General features: G+C 39.2%; 1 protein-coding gene across 6 annotated transcripts in view; it reads right to left on the reverse strand.

Moving 5' to 3' along the window:
* Nucleotides 1-9,524: 9,524 nt before the first annotated feature.
* Nucleotides 9,525-17,854, reverse strand: part of TMEM68 (transmembrane protein 68) — a 40,223-nt gene continuing 31,893 nt past the window's right edge. For 3 of the 6 annotated variants that reach the window (XM_010362543.2, XM_030937778.1, XM_010362544.2), the window contains 3 exons: nucleotides 17,387-17,447; nucleotides 14,365-14,504; nucleotides 9,525-11,005 (listed from right to left, as the gene is read on the reverse strand). In XM_010362543.2, the coding sequence (XP_010360845.1) occupies nucleotides 10,919-11,005; nucleotides 14,365-14,504; nucleotides 17,387-17,447 (288 nt within the window). In that variant the 3' untranslated portion in view covers nucleotides 9,525-10,918. The remainder of the gene's footprint in view (nucleotides 11,006-14,364; nucleotides 14,505-17,386; nucleotides 17,448-17,854) is intronic. The other 3 variants (XM_010362548.2, XM_030937781.1, XM_030937780.1) reach the window with 2 other exon arrangements.

Below are 17,854 nucleotides of genomic sequence, written 5' to 3' on the forward strand. Positions count from 1 at the left end.
TTTTGAGACAGAGTTTCGCTCTTGTTGCCCAGGCTGGAGGGTAATGACGCAGTCTTGGCTCACTGCAACCTCCACCTCTCGGGTTCAAGTGATTCTCCTGCCTCAGCCTTCCAAGTAGCTGGGATTATAGGCATGTGCCACAGCCCCAGCTAATTTTGTAATTTTAGTAGAGACAGGGTTTCACCATGTTGGTCAGGCTGGCCTCAAACTCCTGATCTCAGGCGATCCACCCGCCTTGGCCTCCCAAAGTGCTGGGATTACAGGCATGAGACACCGCACTCAGCCCCAAATTTGTTTTTAACCAAGAAGGATTTTACTGAATACAGGGGGCTCTAACCCATTAAATCTTAGGAAGGACTCTAACTTCCTAAGTTGGGAGTCTAACCTAATTTCAGACAAGAATCTTTGCCCTTTACTGAGAGGTACCTTAAACCCCCTGTTTCTTAGGAGGGACTCGAGCCCTTTTAAATTGAGTCTCTAACCTAATTCCATCCTTTACCCAGGATTAAAATATCCACCACTTAGGCCAGGTGTTGCGGCTCACGCCTGTAATCCCAACACTTTGGGAGGCCGAGGCGGGTGGATCACCTGAGGTCAGGAGTTCGAGAGCAGCCTGGCCAACATGGAGAAACCCCGTCTCTACTGAAAATGCGAAAATTAGCCAGGCGCAGTGGCACTTCCCTGTAATCCCAGCTACTCGGGAGGCTGAGGCAGGAGAATCGCTTGAACACAGAAGGTAGAGGTTACAGTGAGCCAAGATGGTGCCATTGCACTCCAGCCTGGGTGACAGAGTGAAACTCCATCTCAAAAAACAAACAAAATATTCCACCACTTAATCCAAAGTTGGCCCATTGGGGCTGCAGTCTATTTCCTTTTTTTTTTTTGAGACAGGGTCTCACTCTGTCACCCAGGCTGGAGTGTAGTGGCACAATCTCAGCTCAGTGCACCCCCCACTTCCCAGTCTCAAGCAATCCTCCCACCTCAGCCTCCTGAGTAGCTGGGACTGCAGGCATGCACTACCACACCTGGCTATTTTCTTGTATTTGTGATAGAGATGGGGTTTTGACATGTTGCCCAGACTGTTCTCAAACTCCTGAGCTCAGGCGATACACCCACCTTGGCCTCCCAAAATGCTGGGATTACAGATATGAGCCACTGTGCCCAGCACTGCAGTCTATTTCCTTTGGGTTGGGGGTTTCTCCAGGATCATCCCTTCACGGTTCACTAGAAAGATGTTACTGGGAAGGAGTCCCAATCCAGACCCCAACAGAGGGGTCTTGGATCTTGTACAAGAAAGAATTTAGGGCAAGACCATACAGCAAAGTGAAAACAAGTTTATTAAGAAAGTAAGGAAACAAAAGAATGGCTACTCATAGACAGAGCAGTGGCATGGGCTGCTCAGCTGAGTATACTTATGATTACCTCTTGAATATATTCTAAACAAGGGTGAATTATTCATGAGTTTTCACGGAAAGTGGTGGGGAGTTCCCAGAACTGAGGGTTCTTGCCCATTTTAGACCATATAGGGTAGCCTCCAGACATCACCATGGCATTTGTAAACTGTCATGATGCTGATGGGACTATTTTATCCTGGGTAAAGGATGGGATTTTAGCACACAAATGCTTTATAATTAGTGTACAATAAGCATGAGGACAACCAGAGGTCATTTTCATTGCCATCTTGGTTTTGGGGGGTTTGGGCTAGCTTCTTTACCATATGCTGTTTTACTGGCAGGGTCTTTATGACCTGTGTCTTGTCACACCAGTCCTGCCAACCTCCTATCTCATCCTGTGGCTAAGAACACCTAAACTCCAGGGAACGCAGCCCAGCAGATCACATCCTCAATTTATCCATCCCCTATTCAAGACGGAGTCACTCTTGTTCGCATGCCTTTGACAAAATTATCTTTGTTCACAGATAACATTATAAGTTGCAAATCTACAGATTACACACACACACACACACACACACACACAAACTGTTACAGCTAATATACAAACCACACACACACAAACTGTTACAGTTAATATACGAACAAACTTGGCAAAGTTGATGATATAAAATTAACACAGAAATCAGTTGTGGCTGGGTGTGGTGGCTCATGCCTGTAATCCCAGGTCTTTGGGAGGCCAGGGCAGGAGGATCACTTGAAGCCAGGAGTTTGAGACTAGCTTGAGCAACACAGCAAGACTGACCCCATCTTTACAAGAAATTTAAAAATTAGCCAGTTGTGGTGGCATGCACCTGTGGTCTCAGCTGTTTGGGAGGCTAATGTGGGAGGATTACTTGAGTCCAGGAAGTCAAAACTGCAGTGAGTCATGACTGTGCATTGTGCCATCACACTTCAGCATGGGTGACAGAGGAAGACCCTATCTCTTAAAAGAGAAAGAGAGAGAGCTAGAGAGAGAAAGAAAGAGAGAGGAAGGAAGGAAGGAAGGAAGGAAGGAAGGAAGGAAGGAAGGAAGGAAGGAAGGAAGGAAGGAAGGAAGGGAAAGGAAAGGAAGGGAAGGAAGGGAAAGAAGGGAAGGAAGGGAAGGAAGGGAAGGAAGGGAAAGAAGGGAAGGAAGGGAAGGAAGGGAAGGAAGGGAAGGAAGGGAAGGAAGGGAAGGAAGGGAAGGAAGGGAAGGAAGGGAGGGAAAGAGAGAAAGGGAAGAAGGAAGGAAGGAAGGGAAGGAAGGGAAAGAAAGAAGGAAGGAAGGAGGAAAGGAAGGAAGGAAGGAAAAAGGGAGAAAGAGAGAAAGAAAGAAACTATTACATTTACAATAGAATCAAAATATCTAGGAATAGACTTAACCAAGGAGACAACAGACTCGTATGCTAAAAACTATAAAACACTGCTTGAAGAAATTAAAGATGTAAATAAATGAAAATATAACCCATGTTTATGGATTGAAAGGCTTAATATTAAGATGACAATACTATCCAAAGCAATCCACAGATTCAATGCAACCTCTATCAAAATCCAAATGGCTTGCATTTTGCTTATTTGTTTTTGCAGAAATAGAAAAACCTATCTTAAATTCAAGAGACCCCAAATAGCCAAAACAATATGGGGGGAAAATGTGGGGGCGGGGGGAGGAAGAAGTGTTCGCTGTATTAAAAACAAAGTTGGAAGACTCACATTTCCTCAGTTCCAAACTTACTACAAAACTACAGTAATCAGGTCAGTATGGTATTGACACAAGAACATACAGACCAATGGAATAGAATAAACAGCCCAGGGCCAGGAGCGGTGGCTCACGCCTATAATCCCAGCACTTTGGGAGGCCGAAGTGGGTGAATTGCCTGTGATCGGCAGCTCAACATCAGCCTGACCAACATGGAGAAGCCCCATCTCTACTAAAAATACAAAATTAGCCGGGCATAGTAGCACATGCCCAGCTACTCGGGAGGCTAAGGCCGGAGAATCGCTTGAACCTGGGAGGCGGAGGTTGCGGTGAGCCGAGATCGCTCCATTGCACTCCAGCCTGGGCAACAAGAGCCAAACTGCCTCAAAAAAAAAAAAAAAAAAAAAAAAAAAAAAAACCAGCCCAGAAATAAACCCTTGCATATATGCTCAGTCGAATGCCAAGATCATTCAGTGTGGAAAATATAGTGTTTTCAACAAATAGTGCTGGGAAAACTGGATATTCACCTGAAAAATAATAAAATTGGATCTTTGTTTTACATTATACACAAAAATTAGCTGAAATGAATCAAATACCTAAATGTAACAGATAAAACTTAAAACCTCTCAGAAGAAAACACAAGGGAAAATCTTAATAAAATTGAATTTGGCCATTATTTCTTGGATATGACACCAGAAACACCAGCCAAAAAAAGAGAGACAGAAGAAGGAGAAATAGCTAAATTGGATCTCATTACAATTAAAAACTTTTATTAATCAAAGGACATTACTGAAGTATAAAAAACCTACAAAAAGGGGGAAAACATGTGCAAATTATATATCTGATAAAAGATTAATATCCAGAGTATGTAAAGAATTCCAAAAACTTGGTCGGGCGCGGTGGCTCAAGCCTGTAATCCCAGCACTTTGGGAGGCCGAGATGGGCGGATCACGAGGTCAGGAGTTCGAGACCATCCTGGCTAACACGGTGAAACCCCGTCTCTACTAAAAAATACAAAAAAAGCTAGCCGGGCGAGGTGGCTGGCGCCTGTAGTCCAAGCTACTCGGGAGGCTGAGGCAGGAGAATGGCGTAAACCCGGGAGGCGGAGCTTGCAGTGAGCTGAGATCCGGCCACTGCACTCCAGCCTGGGCGACAGAGCGAGACTCCGTCTCAAAAAAAAAAAAAAAAAAAAAAAAAAAAAAGAATTCCAAAAACTCAACATCAACGACAAAACAACCCAATCCAAAAATGGACTAAGGCCTTAAATAGATATTTCTCGAAAGCAGATATGCAAATGGCCAGCAAGCACATGAAAACATCCTCAACATCACTAATTATTAGGGAAATGCAAATCAAAACCACAGTGAGATACCACTTCCCCACTAGTCATAGGATGGCTATTGTTAAAAAAAAATTGAAAATAACAAGTGCTAGTAAAAGTGCATCGCTGATGGGAATGTAAAATGATACAGTCTCTGTGGAAGAGCTTGGTGTGTGAACCCAAAAGTATCTGAGGTCTCAATCATTTTAGAAAGTTAATTTTGCCAAGGTTAAGGATGCACCCGTGAACAGCCAGCCTCAGGAGGTCCTGATGACATGTGTCCAAGGTGGTTGGGATACAATTTGCTTTTATACATTTTAGGGAGACATAATACATCAATCAATACATGTAAGATTTACATTGATTTGATCTGGAAAGGCAGGACAACTAGAAGTCGGAATGGGGGGGTCATAGGTAGATTATTAATTTTTCTGATTGGCAATTTGTTAACAGAGTTATTATCAATAGAAAGGAATGTCTCCGTTACAATAAAAAGTTGTGGAGACCAAGGTTTTATCAACTAGCAGGCTTCAGAGAGAATAGGTTATAAATGTTTCTAATCAGGCTTAAGATCTGTGTTGATGTTAATGCTGGTTGACTTTTCCTGAATTCCAAAATGGAGGAAGGTATAATGAGTTATGTCCAACCCACCGTTCCCATCATGGCCTGAACCAGTTTTTCAGGTTAACTTTAAAATGCCCCTGGCCAAGAGGAAGGTTAACTTTAAAATGGCCTTGGTCCATTCAGATGGTTGAGGGGCCTCAGAAATTTATTTTTGGTTTACACGTGGTTCCTAAAAAAACTTAAATGTGGAATTGCCATATGATCCAGCAATACCACTTCCAGGTATATACCCAAAAGAATTAAAAGCAGAGACTCAGACACGTTTATACACCAATCACCCCAAACATTCATCAACAGATAAACAAAATATGGTGTGTGTGTGTGTGTGTGTGTGTGCGCGCGCGTGTGTGTGTTTCAGCCCCATCCCCTATCCCTACCTCAGGAGAAGGGAGAGGAGCTACAGATTGAGATTAATCACCAATGGCCAATGAGTGAAAGAATTATGCCCCAATTATATTGAGGGAAAATACTTATAAGTGATAAATAAATGGCTCGCACTTGTAATCCCAGCACTTTGGGAGGCTAAGGAGGGGCATATCACTTGAGCTCAGGGGCTAGAGACCAGCCTGGGCAATATGATGAAACCTCGTCTCTATAAAAAATACAAAAATTAGCCTGGTGGGTCAGCACATGCCTGTAGTCCCAGCTACTCGGGTGGCTAAGGTGGGAAGATCACCTGAGTCTGGGGAGGTCGAGGCAGCAATGAGCCGTGATCACACCACTGTACTCCAGCCTGGGCAAGTGAGATCCTGCCTCAAAAAAAAAAAAAAAAAAAGAAAGAAAGAAAGAAAGAAAAGAAAAGAGAAAACAAAAGAGAGTATAGATAGAAAAGTGGAAGCAACAGATACTGGGGACTGCTACAGGGGAGAGGGAAAAAGGCTAAGGGCTGATAAACGACCTATTGGGTCCTAGGTACTAGGATGAGATCATTCATACCGCAAACCTCAGAGTCATGCAGTCACACAATACATCCATGTAACAAACCTGCACATATAACCCCTGAATTTAAAAGTTGAAATTATTTTTAAAGGCTGGGGGGTGGGGGCGGTACTGAAACTGGAATGCTCTTTCTTATAGAATGCCAACTACTACCAGCCTGGCCAACATGGCAAAAACCCATCTCTACTAAACATAATAAAAAATTAGCCAGGTGTGGTGGCACACACCTGTAGTCCCAACTACTTGGGAGGCAGAGACATGAGAATTGCTTAAACCCAGGGGGCTGCCGTGAGCCGAGATCACACCACTGCCCACAATAGACTGAGACCCTGTCTCAAGAAAAAAGGAAAAAAAGAATGCCAACTAGTAAATATAGGATAAGAGAAAATTACACTCTTGAACCCCTAGTAATAATTTATTCACACAAGAATCAATTCGAAAGATGCTAAGTTAATGAGTTAAGGTTTGATGAGAAACAGCTACATGCAGTTATGTGCTACATAGTAACGTTTCAGTCAACAGTGGTCCCATAAGATTATAATACCTTATTTTTACTGTACCTTTTCTATGTTTAGCTGTGTTTAGATACACAAATATTGTGTTGCAATTGCCCACAGTATTCAGTAGTCACATGCGGTACAGTTTTGTAGCCTAGGAGCAACAGGCTGTTGCATACAGCCTATTTGTGTAGTAGGCAATATATTTAGCTTTGTGTAAGTACACTTTATGACGTTCACATAATGACAAAATCGCCTGATGATGCATTTCTAGAATATATTCCCATCATTAAGCAATGCATGATTGTACACAGTCTCAAAGAATCTCAAAATAATTTTCCTTATTAAAAAGGGAAAAAAATAATAACTACAAGGAATGAACCTGGTGAATGCCATCTCAGCCAAGCAATCAAAATTATTGCCACTACTAATGACACAAACCAACATATGTGCCTCCTGATGTGACGTCCTGGAGAGAGCCGCAGCATCATTCATGTTGTATTTCTAAAATAATGCATAGTCTGAATCAACTCGTAATGAAATGTGAGGCAAAAACAAACTGAGGGCTTATCTGCAAAATAAATGGTCCCTCCTCTCCAAAAAGGTCACTATCATTGAAGACAAAGAAGGGCTGAGGAATCATTCCAGATTAAAGGTGACTGAAGAAATAGGAAAACTAAATGCAATGTGTGATCCTTCCTTGGATGAATCAAGAAGAAAAATTGATATAAATGATATTACTGAGACAACTGGTGAAATTTAAATGCCGTCTATAGATAGTAGTATTATGTCCATCAGAATTTCCTGATTTATTTTTAATCATTGTCTTGTGGTTTTATAAATGGATGATCTCACAGTCCAGGTAACAGTAAGGGGCATGGTATTTGCAATTTACTATCAGATGATCCAGGAGAAAAAGTATAGATATATATGTGGAGACAGCGAGGGCAACAGGAGTGTGAAAAGAATAAAACAAATGTGACATGTTACGTTGGTTAATCTGGTTGAAGAGTATATGGGAGTACTCTGCACTATAATTGCAACTTTTCTGTAAGCTTCGAATTGTTTCAGAATGAAAGTTTTTAAAAATGAGTAAGAAAAACTTCCCATAAGTGGGCCACGTTTACGCTTCTGGAGAGAGGCTCTTCATGCTTGCATCAGGTTCTGACTGTGAACACTCCTCAAAAAAGGGTCAAGACACATGAATAGAAGTGATAAGAAGGGAAAGAAAAATTATGAAAAAAACCCCTAATACACTTTCTTTCCATTACTTATGTTTCTTTTAATTTTTCTCTTTTTTTTGAGACAGGGTCTCATTCTATTGCTGAGGCTGGAGTGCAGTGGCACAATCATTGCTCACTGCAGCTCTCATCTCTGCAGGCTCAACCTTCCACCTCAGCCCCCCAGGTAGCTGTAACTGCAGGTGTGTGCCACCATGCCCAGCTGATTTTTGTGGGGTTTTTTTTGTAGAGACAGGGTTTCACTCAGGCTGGTCTTGAATTCCTGGGCTCAAGTGACCCAGCTGCCTCAGCCTCCCAAAGTGTTAGGATGACAGGTGTGAGCCACTGCACCCAGATTAAAAAAAAAAAAAAAAAAAAAAACTTATTTGATAAGGGGTCTTGTTATGTTGCCCAGGTGGTCTCAAACTCCTGGCCTCAAGCAATCCTCCCAAAGGGCTGGGATTACAGGTGTGTGCCATCATGCCCAGCCATATTTCTATATTTAGTCATATTCTCTGACTCTTATAAATGGGAATTAAACTCAAATAGCAAAGATAAAGATCTGAAGCACTGATGTTAGTCTGAATATCAGGGTTTAAAAAAAAAAAAGTTTTAATTGCCGGGCACGGTGGCTCATGCCTGTAATCCCAGCACTTGAGGAGGCCGAGGCAGGCGGATCACCTGAGGTCGGGAGTTCAAGACCAGCCTGACCAACATGGAGAAACCCCGTCTCTACTAAAAATACAAAATTAGCTGGGCGTGGTGGCACATGCCTGTAATCCCAGCTACTTGGGAGGCTGAGGCAGGAGAATTGCTTGAACTTGGGAGGCAGAGGTTGCGGTGAGCCGAGATCATGCCATTGCACTCCAGCCTGGGCAACAAGAGCAAAACTCTGTCTCAAAAAAAAAAAAAAAAAAAAAAAAAAAAGTTTTAACTAAAGCAGTAAAACTTAAATATTGTAAAAATAATAGCTTTTGCCACATTAGCAATAAATGCTGTTCTTTCTTTAGTCTTTATGAACAGAACCAGGGGCTTGCTCTATCACCCAGGCTGTGCAGTGGCACAATTGCGACTCACTGCAGCCTCAAACGCCTGGGCTCAAGCATTCCTCCTGCCTCAGCTTTCCAAGTAGCTGGACTACAGGTTCACGCGACCACTCCTGGCTAACTTCAGTCGTTAAAACTCAATAGTTGACCCAAAACAAATTTCTCATTCATTTTATGATCATTTATTCATTCATTCTGAAATATTTCATCAATTTTGAACCAAACACTTCTCACTGCTGGGGGGAAGAAACTGCAAGTAATTATTAATTGACTCTTCTCATTGACCACAAAATTAAAATATATTTATTATACTGGAAAGTGAGGTTTCTTCATTGTGGTTAGATAAAAGAATATGATTCTAGGTGAGAAATGTGTAAAGAGTACAAAAAAAAAAATCAATTTAAAATGATTAGGGTGAGCACAGTGGCTCATACCTGTAATCCCAGCACTTTTGGAGCCTGAGGTGGGCGGATCACCTGAGGCCAGGAGTTCAAGACCAGCCTGGCCAACATGATGAAACCCTGTCTCTATTAAAAATACAAAAATTAGCCAGGTGTGGTGGCGCACTTGTGTAATCCCAGCTACTCAGGAGGCTGAGGCAGGAGCATTGCTTGAACCTTGGAGGCGGAGGTTGCAGCGAGCCAAGACGGCGCCACTGCACTCCAGCCTGGGCAACAGACAGAGCAAGATTCCATCTCAGAAAAGAAAAAAAAAAAAGATTTTAAAAATGTCACATGTAATTTCACAAGAAAATTAACTGCAACTCAGGTTTATTTTCACATTGTTTAATTTTATACACATTTCACATATCATAAATACACACAATACAAAAAGCTATACAAAAACTCTAGTAATTTAACATTTAAAAAAGGGAGAGGGAGATACTGTATTTGATTTCTGACACTTTTCTGTTTAAATAATACTTAAATTCATTTTTCAAAAAGACAAATTGAAAATCATTAATTTTTCATTGGGCTCTGTGTTCACATATATTTATCATTCAGGCCAGGCATCGTGGCTCACACCTGTAATCCCAGCAATTTGGGAGGCCGAGGCGGGTGGATCACCTAAGGTCAGGAGTTCGAGATCAGCCTGGCCAACACGGCAAAACCCCATCTCTAAATAAAAACAAAACAAAACAAAAATAAATAAATTTATCATTCAAGTATATTTTTATTGAAGCAATAAACCACTTAATTGGCCGCAGAGTCAAACTGGGTAAGCCTCAATAGTGAGCAAAAGTAGAGAACTCTGCTTTCCTCAGCTTAGAATCAGCTTCTAACACACAAAATGCAGAGCACAACAGTGATTTTTAACTGGCGTTATTAAGACCATAGTATAGGGGTGACAATGCACAGCACACCCTATATTGTTTGCTTATAGACTCTTGTTAAAAATATCATACTAAAAATAATAAGAAATTTTATTTTTCCTAATTTCTTTTTTATTCAATTTAAAAAATAATACATCTTTTTCATTGTGCTTGGCAACTGGATATGATATCTGAAGACATAATTTAAACACATAATGGAGAAAATATATACATAACTCCTAAAGGATTTTGACATTGTTTAAATTAATTATAATTTTGGTTCAATAGTTATCAATCACAGCAAATATAAATAACAAAATAATATCATTCACCATACGATCATGTTTTTAAAAAGTGAATTGTTGAGGCACAAAAACATTACATGACTTGCCCAAGGTCATTAAGGGAATGAGGCGCAGAAAACAGCACTTTTTTTCTAATTTAAACAACTATACTAACCCCTAGCTTATGCCATCTATCAAAATCAGGTCAGGGCAACAGATACAGAAATTTAATGCATTATCCAGGAATGTTTGTTTAACCTAAACTGCTGTTATTAATAAACTTAACTTTAAGAATCTATATGTTTAGCATACATTATTAGGAATTTACAAATAAAACATTTTTCTGAATTATTAGGTGTGTAATTTGTTAGTATTTGACACAATAGCAAAAACAAATTTGACAATACAATTTTAAACCAATGAATTCTGTGAAAGATGCTTACTAACATGATTTTTTAAAAAAATACTAATTATAGGACCTACAAAATTCAGAAGACAGTACCTTAGATACAAACACTTAATATAAATATAAATGTATGAAATCATCTTCTAGTTGACCCTTTATTATCAATGAAAACGTTCTAACAAAGCACTCATAATGTTTCCTGGTATTCTTTGATGCTTATCAATCAAAGCTTGAACAGCATTCTTCGTCTATTAAGAAAATAAAAGTTATTGTTAGTAGATCTTAATATAGATTGATTTACCTCCCGTCACCCCTAAGAATTAATGCTTTCCTTCTCAGTATACCCGAAGCATATATATTTTTCTTTTTTCTTTTCTTTCTTTTTTTTTTTTTTTTTTATAGAGATGGGGTTTCACTATGTTTCCCAGGCTGTTCTCAAACTCCTGGGCCCAAGCAATACTTCCACCTTGGCCTTCCAGTGTGCTGGGATTACAGGCATGGGAAACCGTGCCTGGCTGCAGCACATTTCTTATACTTATTTTATTAAGCCTTGAATTATTGTTGTCGTACACGTGTCTTTTTTCTATAGCAGACTGTAAGCTCCTTAAGATACGTCTTAGTATTTCTCCAGCATTAAGCACAGCAATGCCTTGTATATGATAAACATTAAAGGGGACTTAAAGAAAAAAAATTAAAAGGAAAAAAAGTAGCAAATTTTCAAGTAGGCAAATGGAAGACTTAGTTCTTTCCAGCTATTAGTAAACACTAATGTATGTTTTCTTTTATCACCATATATACTGAACAATTATATCAGGGTCTCACTGTGTTGCTTAGGCTGGTCTCGAACTCCTGGACTCAAGAGATCCTCCTGCCTTGGCCTCCCAAGGTGCTGGGATTACAGGCATGAGTCATTATGCCTGGCCAATTTTTATTTTTAAATTGGTTTATGGCTATTTAAAATTCTGATATATGTATTTACATAGTTCATGGTACACACATATATACTTTTTTAGACTTTAACCTTTAAAGAAGATTAATAAACACTAGGCCAAAGATGTACTTTAAAAATACACCCCTTTGGCTGGGCATGGTGGCTCACACCTGTAATCCTAGGACTTTGGGAGGCTGAGGTGGGTGGATCACCTGAGGACAGGAGTTCGAGAGCAGCCTGACCAACATGGTGAAACCCCATCTCTACTAAAAACACAAAATTATCAGGCATGGTGGCACATGCCTGTAATCCCAGCTACTTGGGAGGCTGAGGCAGGAGAATCACTTCAACATAGGAGGTGGAGGTTGCAGTGAGCCAAGATTGCACCATTGCAATCTAGCCTGGGCAACAAGAATGAAACTTCATCTCAAAACAAAGCAAAACAAACAAACAAAAAAATGCCCCTCTAAACCACAGTTTTCATACCTGTAAAATGAGAACTACTTCACACAGTTATAAGGATTACATGAAACTGAAGGGACATCTTCAGGTACTTAACATAGTGACTGGCACATAGGTTATGTTCTGTGATGTGTATTAAGTGTACCTCTAGAATTTTATTCATTCATTCAAAAAATATTAGGTGCTTTGGAAATTATAATATTAGTGAAACAAGTCTCTAATCTCAAGGAGCTCATAACTTAAAAGGAAGAATCAAGTACAAAGTAACTAAAATGTGAGATCATTAGTGATGCGTATCATCTGAAGTATGAAAAGAAAGTGTTCAGAAGTTCAGACCTGAGAACCCACTGGGTGGGCAGTGAGCAGGGGAGGACACATGAACAGCATACTGTTTGGTGCGGGTCTCCAAGGACCCATAATATTCTAATAATGGTAAAGGAAGGAGCATGAGGAGAAAAGAGAACAGGAAAACCACTGTAAGGAATGGCGAGTTAGCCAGTTTGGCTGGAGTTTCAGGTATTCAAAAGGTGGGTGAGGTAAGGCTTTAAAATTAATTTCAATTAAATCATGAAAGGAGTTAAATACCAAGTAAAAAAGCATAGACTTTGAGTATATAAAGCAAAAAAGTATAGACTTGTACCAAGTAAAGAAGTACAAACTGGTGGCGCGTGTCTGTAATTCCAGCTATTTGGGAGGCTGAGGTACAAGAATCACTTGAATCTGGGAGACAAAGGTTGCAGTGAGTCGAGATTGCACCACTGCACTGCAGTCAGGGTTACAGAGTAAGACTGTATCAAAAAGGAAAGAAGGAAAAGAGGGAAATCCCATCACATGATACAACATAGATGAACCTTGAAGACATTATGTTAACTGAAATAAGTCAATCACAAAAAGACAAACACCATGTGATTTCACTCATATGAGGTATCTAAAGTGGTCAAAGTCTTAGAAAAGGAGAATGTTGGTTGCTAGGAGCTGGAGGAAGAGGAAATGGGAAGTTGGTGTTCAATAGGTATAGTCCATTTTGCAAGAAGAAAAAATTCTAGAGATCTGTTGCTCAACAATGTGAATGTACTTAATAGTACTGAACTGTATGCTTTAAAATGGTTAAGACAGTACATGTACGTGTTTTCAGAATAATTTGTTTTACTATGTTTTACCATATTATGTGTTTACCATATGTTTTACCATAATATGTGTTTTTACCATAATTTATATTTTTCAAAATAAATCAAACTATACATACACCAAAGACTATATAAAAATCATAATCAAAATACATTCATCCCATTTTACTTTTTGAGTGACAGTGTCTTACTCTGTTGCCCAGGCTGGCATGCAGTGGCACAATCATAGTTCACTGTAACCTTGACCTCCTGGCCTCAGGTCTTCCCACCTCAGCCTCCCAAGGTGATCTGATTACAAGTGTGGGCCACCAAGCATGGCCCATTCATCCCATTTTCTAAGTGATTCAGTTAACATGACATTTATTGCATTTAACAAGAATAGGGTAAAAAAGAAAAAGAGAACATGACATTTGTTGGTTTTTTTTTTATAGTTTTATGCTCTCTGAAAGTATAATTACAAGGTGGGTAGGCTTTTCTCCTCTTCATCTTCCTTCATCTCTTTTCAAAAACTAGTATTACTGACCATTCCCATTTTTTACTAAAACCTTACCTGCTGACTTCTGTCACACAAATTTACTTGTTCTCTTACCTCTCTGCCAGTTCCCTTTCAGTCAGCTCTGGCACTTCTTCCTTGGCCTTCTCCTTCAGTGCTATATCTCCTGCAGTCTGTTCTCAGCACTTTTCTTTCTCTCTCACCTGCCTTATAAAGCTCATGGCTTAAGTAACTGTCTCAGTGCAAATGACTGAAATCTCCATCATTAATTCTGACTTTCTCCCAAACTCCAGTCCAATATTTCCAAAATCCTATGCATAGAAATATATTCCTATCCTATAGGTTACCATAAATTCTATCCCTGGTCCCCACCCATTAAATGTCTGTAGCACCCCCTCACACCCCAACTCCTGCCTGTAGTGACAGTAAGTCTCCAGAGATTAGCAAATGTTCCCTAGGGGGTACAATCACCTCTGGTTGAGAACCAATGACCTAGACATGCTTGTAGAATATAAAAATAAATCGGCGACATTCAAAATATAATAATTGAAAATAAAAATCTGTCCTAAAACTAAAAAAGAAAAAGCAATTTACCTTTTCAGCTAATTCTTCCGCTGTTATTTTTGGGTCATACGGAATGGGGTCACCTAAATAGGTCCGTAACTTCACTGGAAAACCTCCATACATTGGAGCAAATGGATAGCGGAATTTTTCATAAAGCCACCTAAATAACCCTGTTTTAGAGTAAACACAATCATCTTAACTTGTTAAGTATTCTGATCATGTAATTGTAAACTTTCAAATTAATTATGTAGAACTTACAGGAAGGTGGCAAAAAGTATCATTTCTTGGCAATTCATACAATTTTTTAAAAAGAAGAGTTTTTCATCAATTATAACAAATATATCACACCAATGCAAGATATTAAAAATAGGAGAAACTGGGGGGTGGTGAGGAGATTTATGAGAACTCTCTGTACTTTCTATAAACCTAAAAATGCCCCCCAAAAAAGTCTATTAATTATTTTTTAATGAGCTTTTAAAAGTATAGAAATTTAACAAAAATAAGTAAAAAATGAAAAAATAAAAATAAAAATACAGTAATTTAAAAGGCAAACAAGTTACTATTATTGCAAAACAAAGGTTAAACTGCTACCAAACTACTAGAGGTGAAAAAGTCTAGAGACTCACAAATAAGTAACTTCGATAAATAAAAGACCAAAAAAAGGAAGAATAAATTTATGTAAATATGAGACTATAATGCAAAATAAACTAGGTAAAGACAAAACATTATTATAAATTAGGAAAAACACATCAAAGCAAATAACTACTAATACTAATGACCAAATATGAAATTTATCAGGATTAAATAAAAGTGGTAATAATGTAAAAATAAACTGATGGACTAAATTTTTTTAAAAATCTAAAATATCATCATAGGAATCCAAAATAGGCAGGCCATATGGAACACACAGTCATGGATTGTACCAAAAGTTGAAAGTATTGCTTACACATCAAAACACAGAATACACCCTATCCTACAGGACACACACACACACACACACAAAATCACTAGATACTAGTTTTTGGAATATTCAACTTTAAAGTGAAAAAAAGTGAAAAAAAAAAAGCACAGGCAAAATGAATAAATAAACAAAACTTCTGGAATAATTTCTGATTTGCCACTAAATTCTAAATAAATTAGCCAGGAAAAAATTAGAAGAAATAAGCCGAGCATAGTGGCTCACACCTGTAATCCCAACACTTTGGAAGACTGAAGGGTGGTGGATCACATGAGGTCAAGAGTTCAAGACCAGCCTGGCCAACATGGCAAAACTTTGTCTCTGCTAAAAATATAAAAATTAGCCAGGCGTGCTGGCACATGCCTGTAGTCCCAGCTACTCTGGAGGCTGAGGTAGGAGAATCACTGGAACCTGAGAGGTGAAGGTTGCAGTGAGCCGAGATCATGCCACCACACTCCAGTGTGGGTAACAGAGAGAGACTCTGTCTCAAAATACATAAATAGATAGATAGATGAAATAAATCCACCATGAAAGTTAAAGATCTCATCAATCTTCCTTTCCACTTTAAATCTGATAAAAAGGGAAAAAAGTAAGACTTAAAAAACAGAATGCAGTACCAACAAAATAGCAATGTTATACATATAAGAAACAAGGGCAGTTTAAAGCTCTTCAGAAGGGGACTTGTAAGTGGATAGGAACACTAATAATAATAGTGCTAGGATAAAAAGCAAAACAAAGCAAATAATGCTAGGAATATGTAATATAATCAATTAAATACAATATGCAAACCATAGAGTACAATAAGCTGAATATTTCAAAATAAGAAAACAGGTATTGCAAAGAAAAAGCACACCTAATCATTTTTTTATTATTATACTTTAAGTTCCAGGGTACATGTGCACAACATGCAGGTTTGTTACATATGTATACATGTGCCATGTTGGTGTGCTGCACCCATTAACTTGTCATTTATGTTACGTATATCTCCTAATGCTATCACCCCCTCCCCCCACCCCATGACAGGCCCCAGTGTGTGATGTTCCCCTTCCTGTGTCCAAGTATTCTCATTGTTCAATTCCCATCTATGAGTGAGAACATGCAGTGTTTGGTTTTTTGTCCTTGGGATAGTTTGCTGAGAATGATGGATTCCAGCTTCATCCATCTCCCTACAAAGGACACGAACTCATCCTTTTTTATGGCTGCATAGTATTCCATGAGCACACCCAATCATTAACATTGCTATAACTATATTAAAATCTGATTTTTAAAATCGATAAATAAAGGATAGGTAAAAAGAACTTTCCAGTGTAAATGTATTATGGTGCAAAATATTTTTAAAAAGAACAAGAAGTGACAAACCAAAGATAACAAATATGCTATTTCCTTAGGTAGTTCATCTTAGTTCAATATCATATTGTCATCCATTTTTAAAGCTGTAACTTCTGGGGTGAGTGAACGAGACTGTTGGGATACTTTGTAAATGTATTCTAAACCTTGTCACCATGGTTTAAAACAATAAACTAGCTAATTCACTGTGAAGTTTTTTTTTGTTTTTTTTTTTTTTTGAGACAGAGTTTCACTCTTGTTGCCCAGGCTGGAGTGCAATGGCACAATCTTGGCTCACCACAACCCTCACCTCCTGGGTTCAAGTGATTCTCCTGCCTTAGCTTCCCAAGTAGCTGGGATTACAGGCACCCGCCACCATGCCCAGCTAATTTTGTATTTTTAGTAGAGATGGGGTTTCTCCATGTTGGCCAGGCTGGTCTCGACCCCTTGACCTCAGGTGATCCTCCCACCTCGGCCTCCCAAAGTGCTGGGATTACAGGCATGAGCCACCGCACCCAGCCTCACTGTAAAGTTTTTAAAAGTCCATTTGAAGAACTTCAGTATGTATATGATACTCTCAACAAAAATAGAGCATTAAGAACTGCCATTACTTAAAACTAGTTATCATTTGGACTTTAAACGAAAAACGTCTTAACAGTATATCAATTTTCTAAAGATAATAATTCAAAAGGTTTCCTTATAGGGTTCAACAGCCCAAATATTTTAAAAATTACATTGTAATTCAAAACCATACAAATCAGAACTTACTTGTTCCTCCAAGTGATCTAAATCCTTCTCGAATATTTTGTGTAAACATAGGAATAATGGGCTAAAGAAAAGGAGAATTTGAATTAAAAAGTAAATAATCCATTCAATGTCTCCATTAAAGTAACTAATGCAAACTTTTTTTTTAAGAAAGAGAAAAGGCATCTATGGCCATGCCACCCTGAACATGCCCTATTGCAGGATCAGGCCAGCAGCCCGCAATGCAACAGGGCTCTCTCTGTTCCCAGGCAGATCGGCAGGTCGAGAAATAATAGCCACACACAAGACAGTGAAAGCTGGGTCCAGGGGCGTCACCGCCTTCTGGTCCCGTGGTGCTGCCAATGCACTGGATATGCCAGCATTTATTATTAAGTTTAGTGAGGGCAGGGGTAGTTTAGTGAGGGATTTAGGGTCATTTGATTATGACGTGAGATGGTCACATGGGGATGAAGTAATTCTTTAACATAACAT

The sequence above is a fragment of the Rhinopithecus roxellana genome, chromosome 9, assembly GCF_007565055.1.
Source record: "Rhinopithecus roxellana isolate Shanxi Qingling chromosome 9, ASM756505v1, whole genome shotgun sequence".
NCBI classification, from domain to species: Eukaryota; Metazoa; Chordata; class Mammalia; order Primates; family Cercopithecidae; genus Rhinopithecus; species Rhinopithecus roxellana.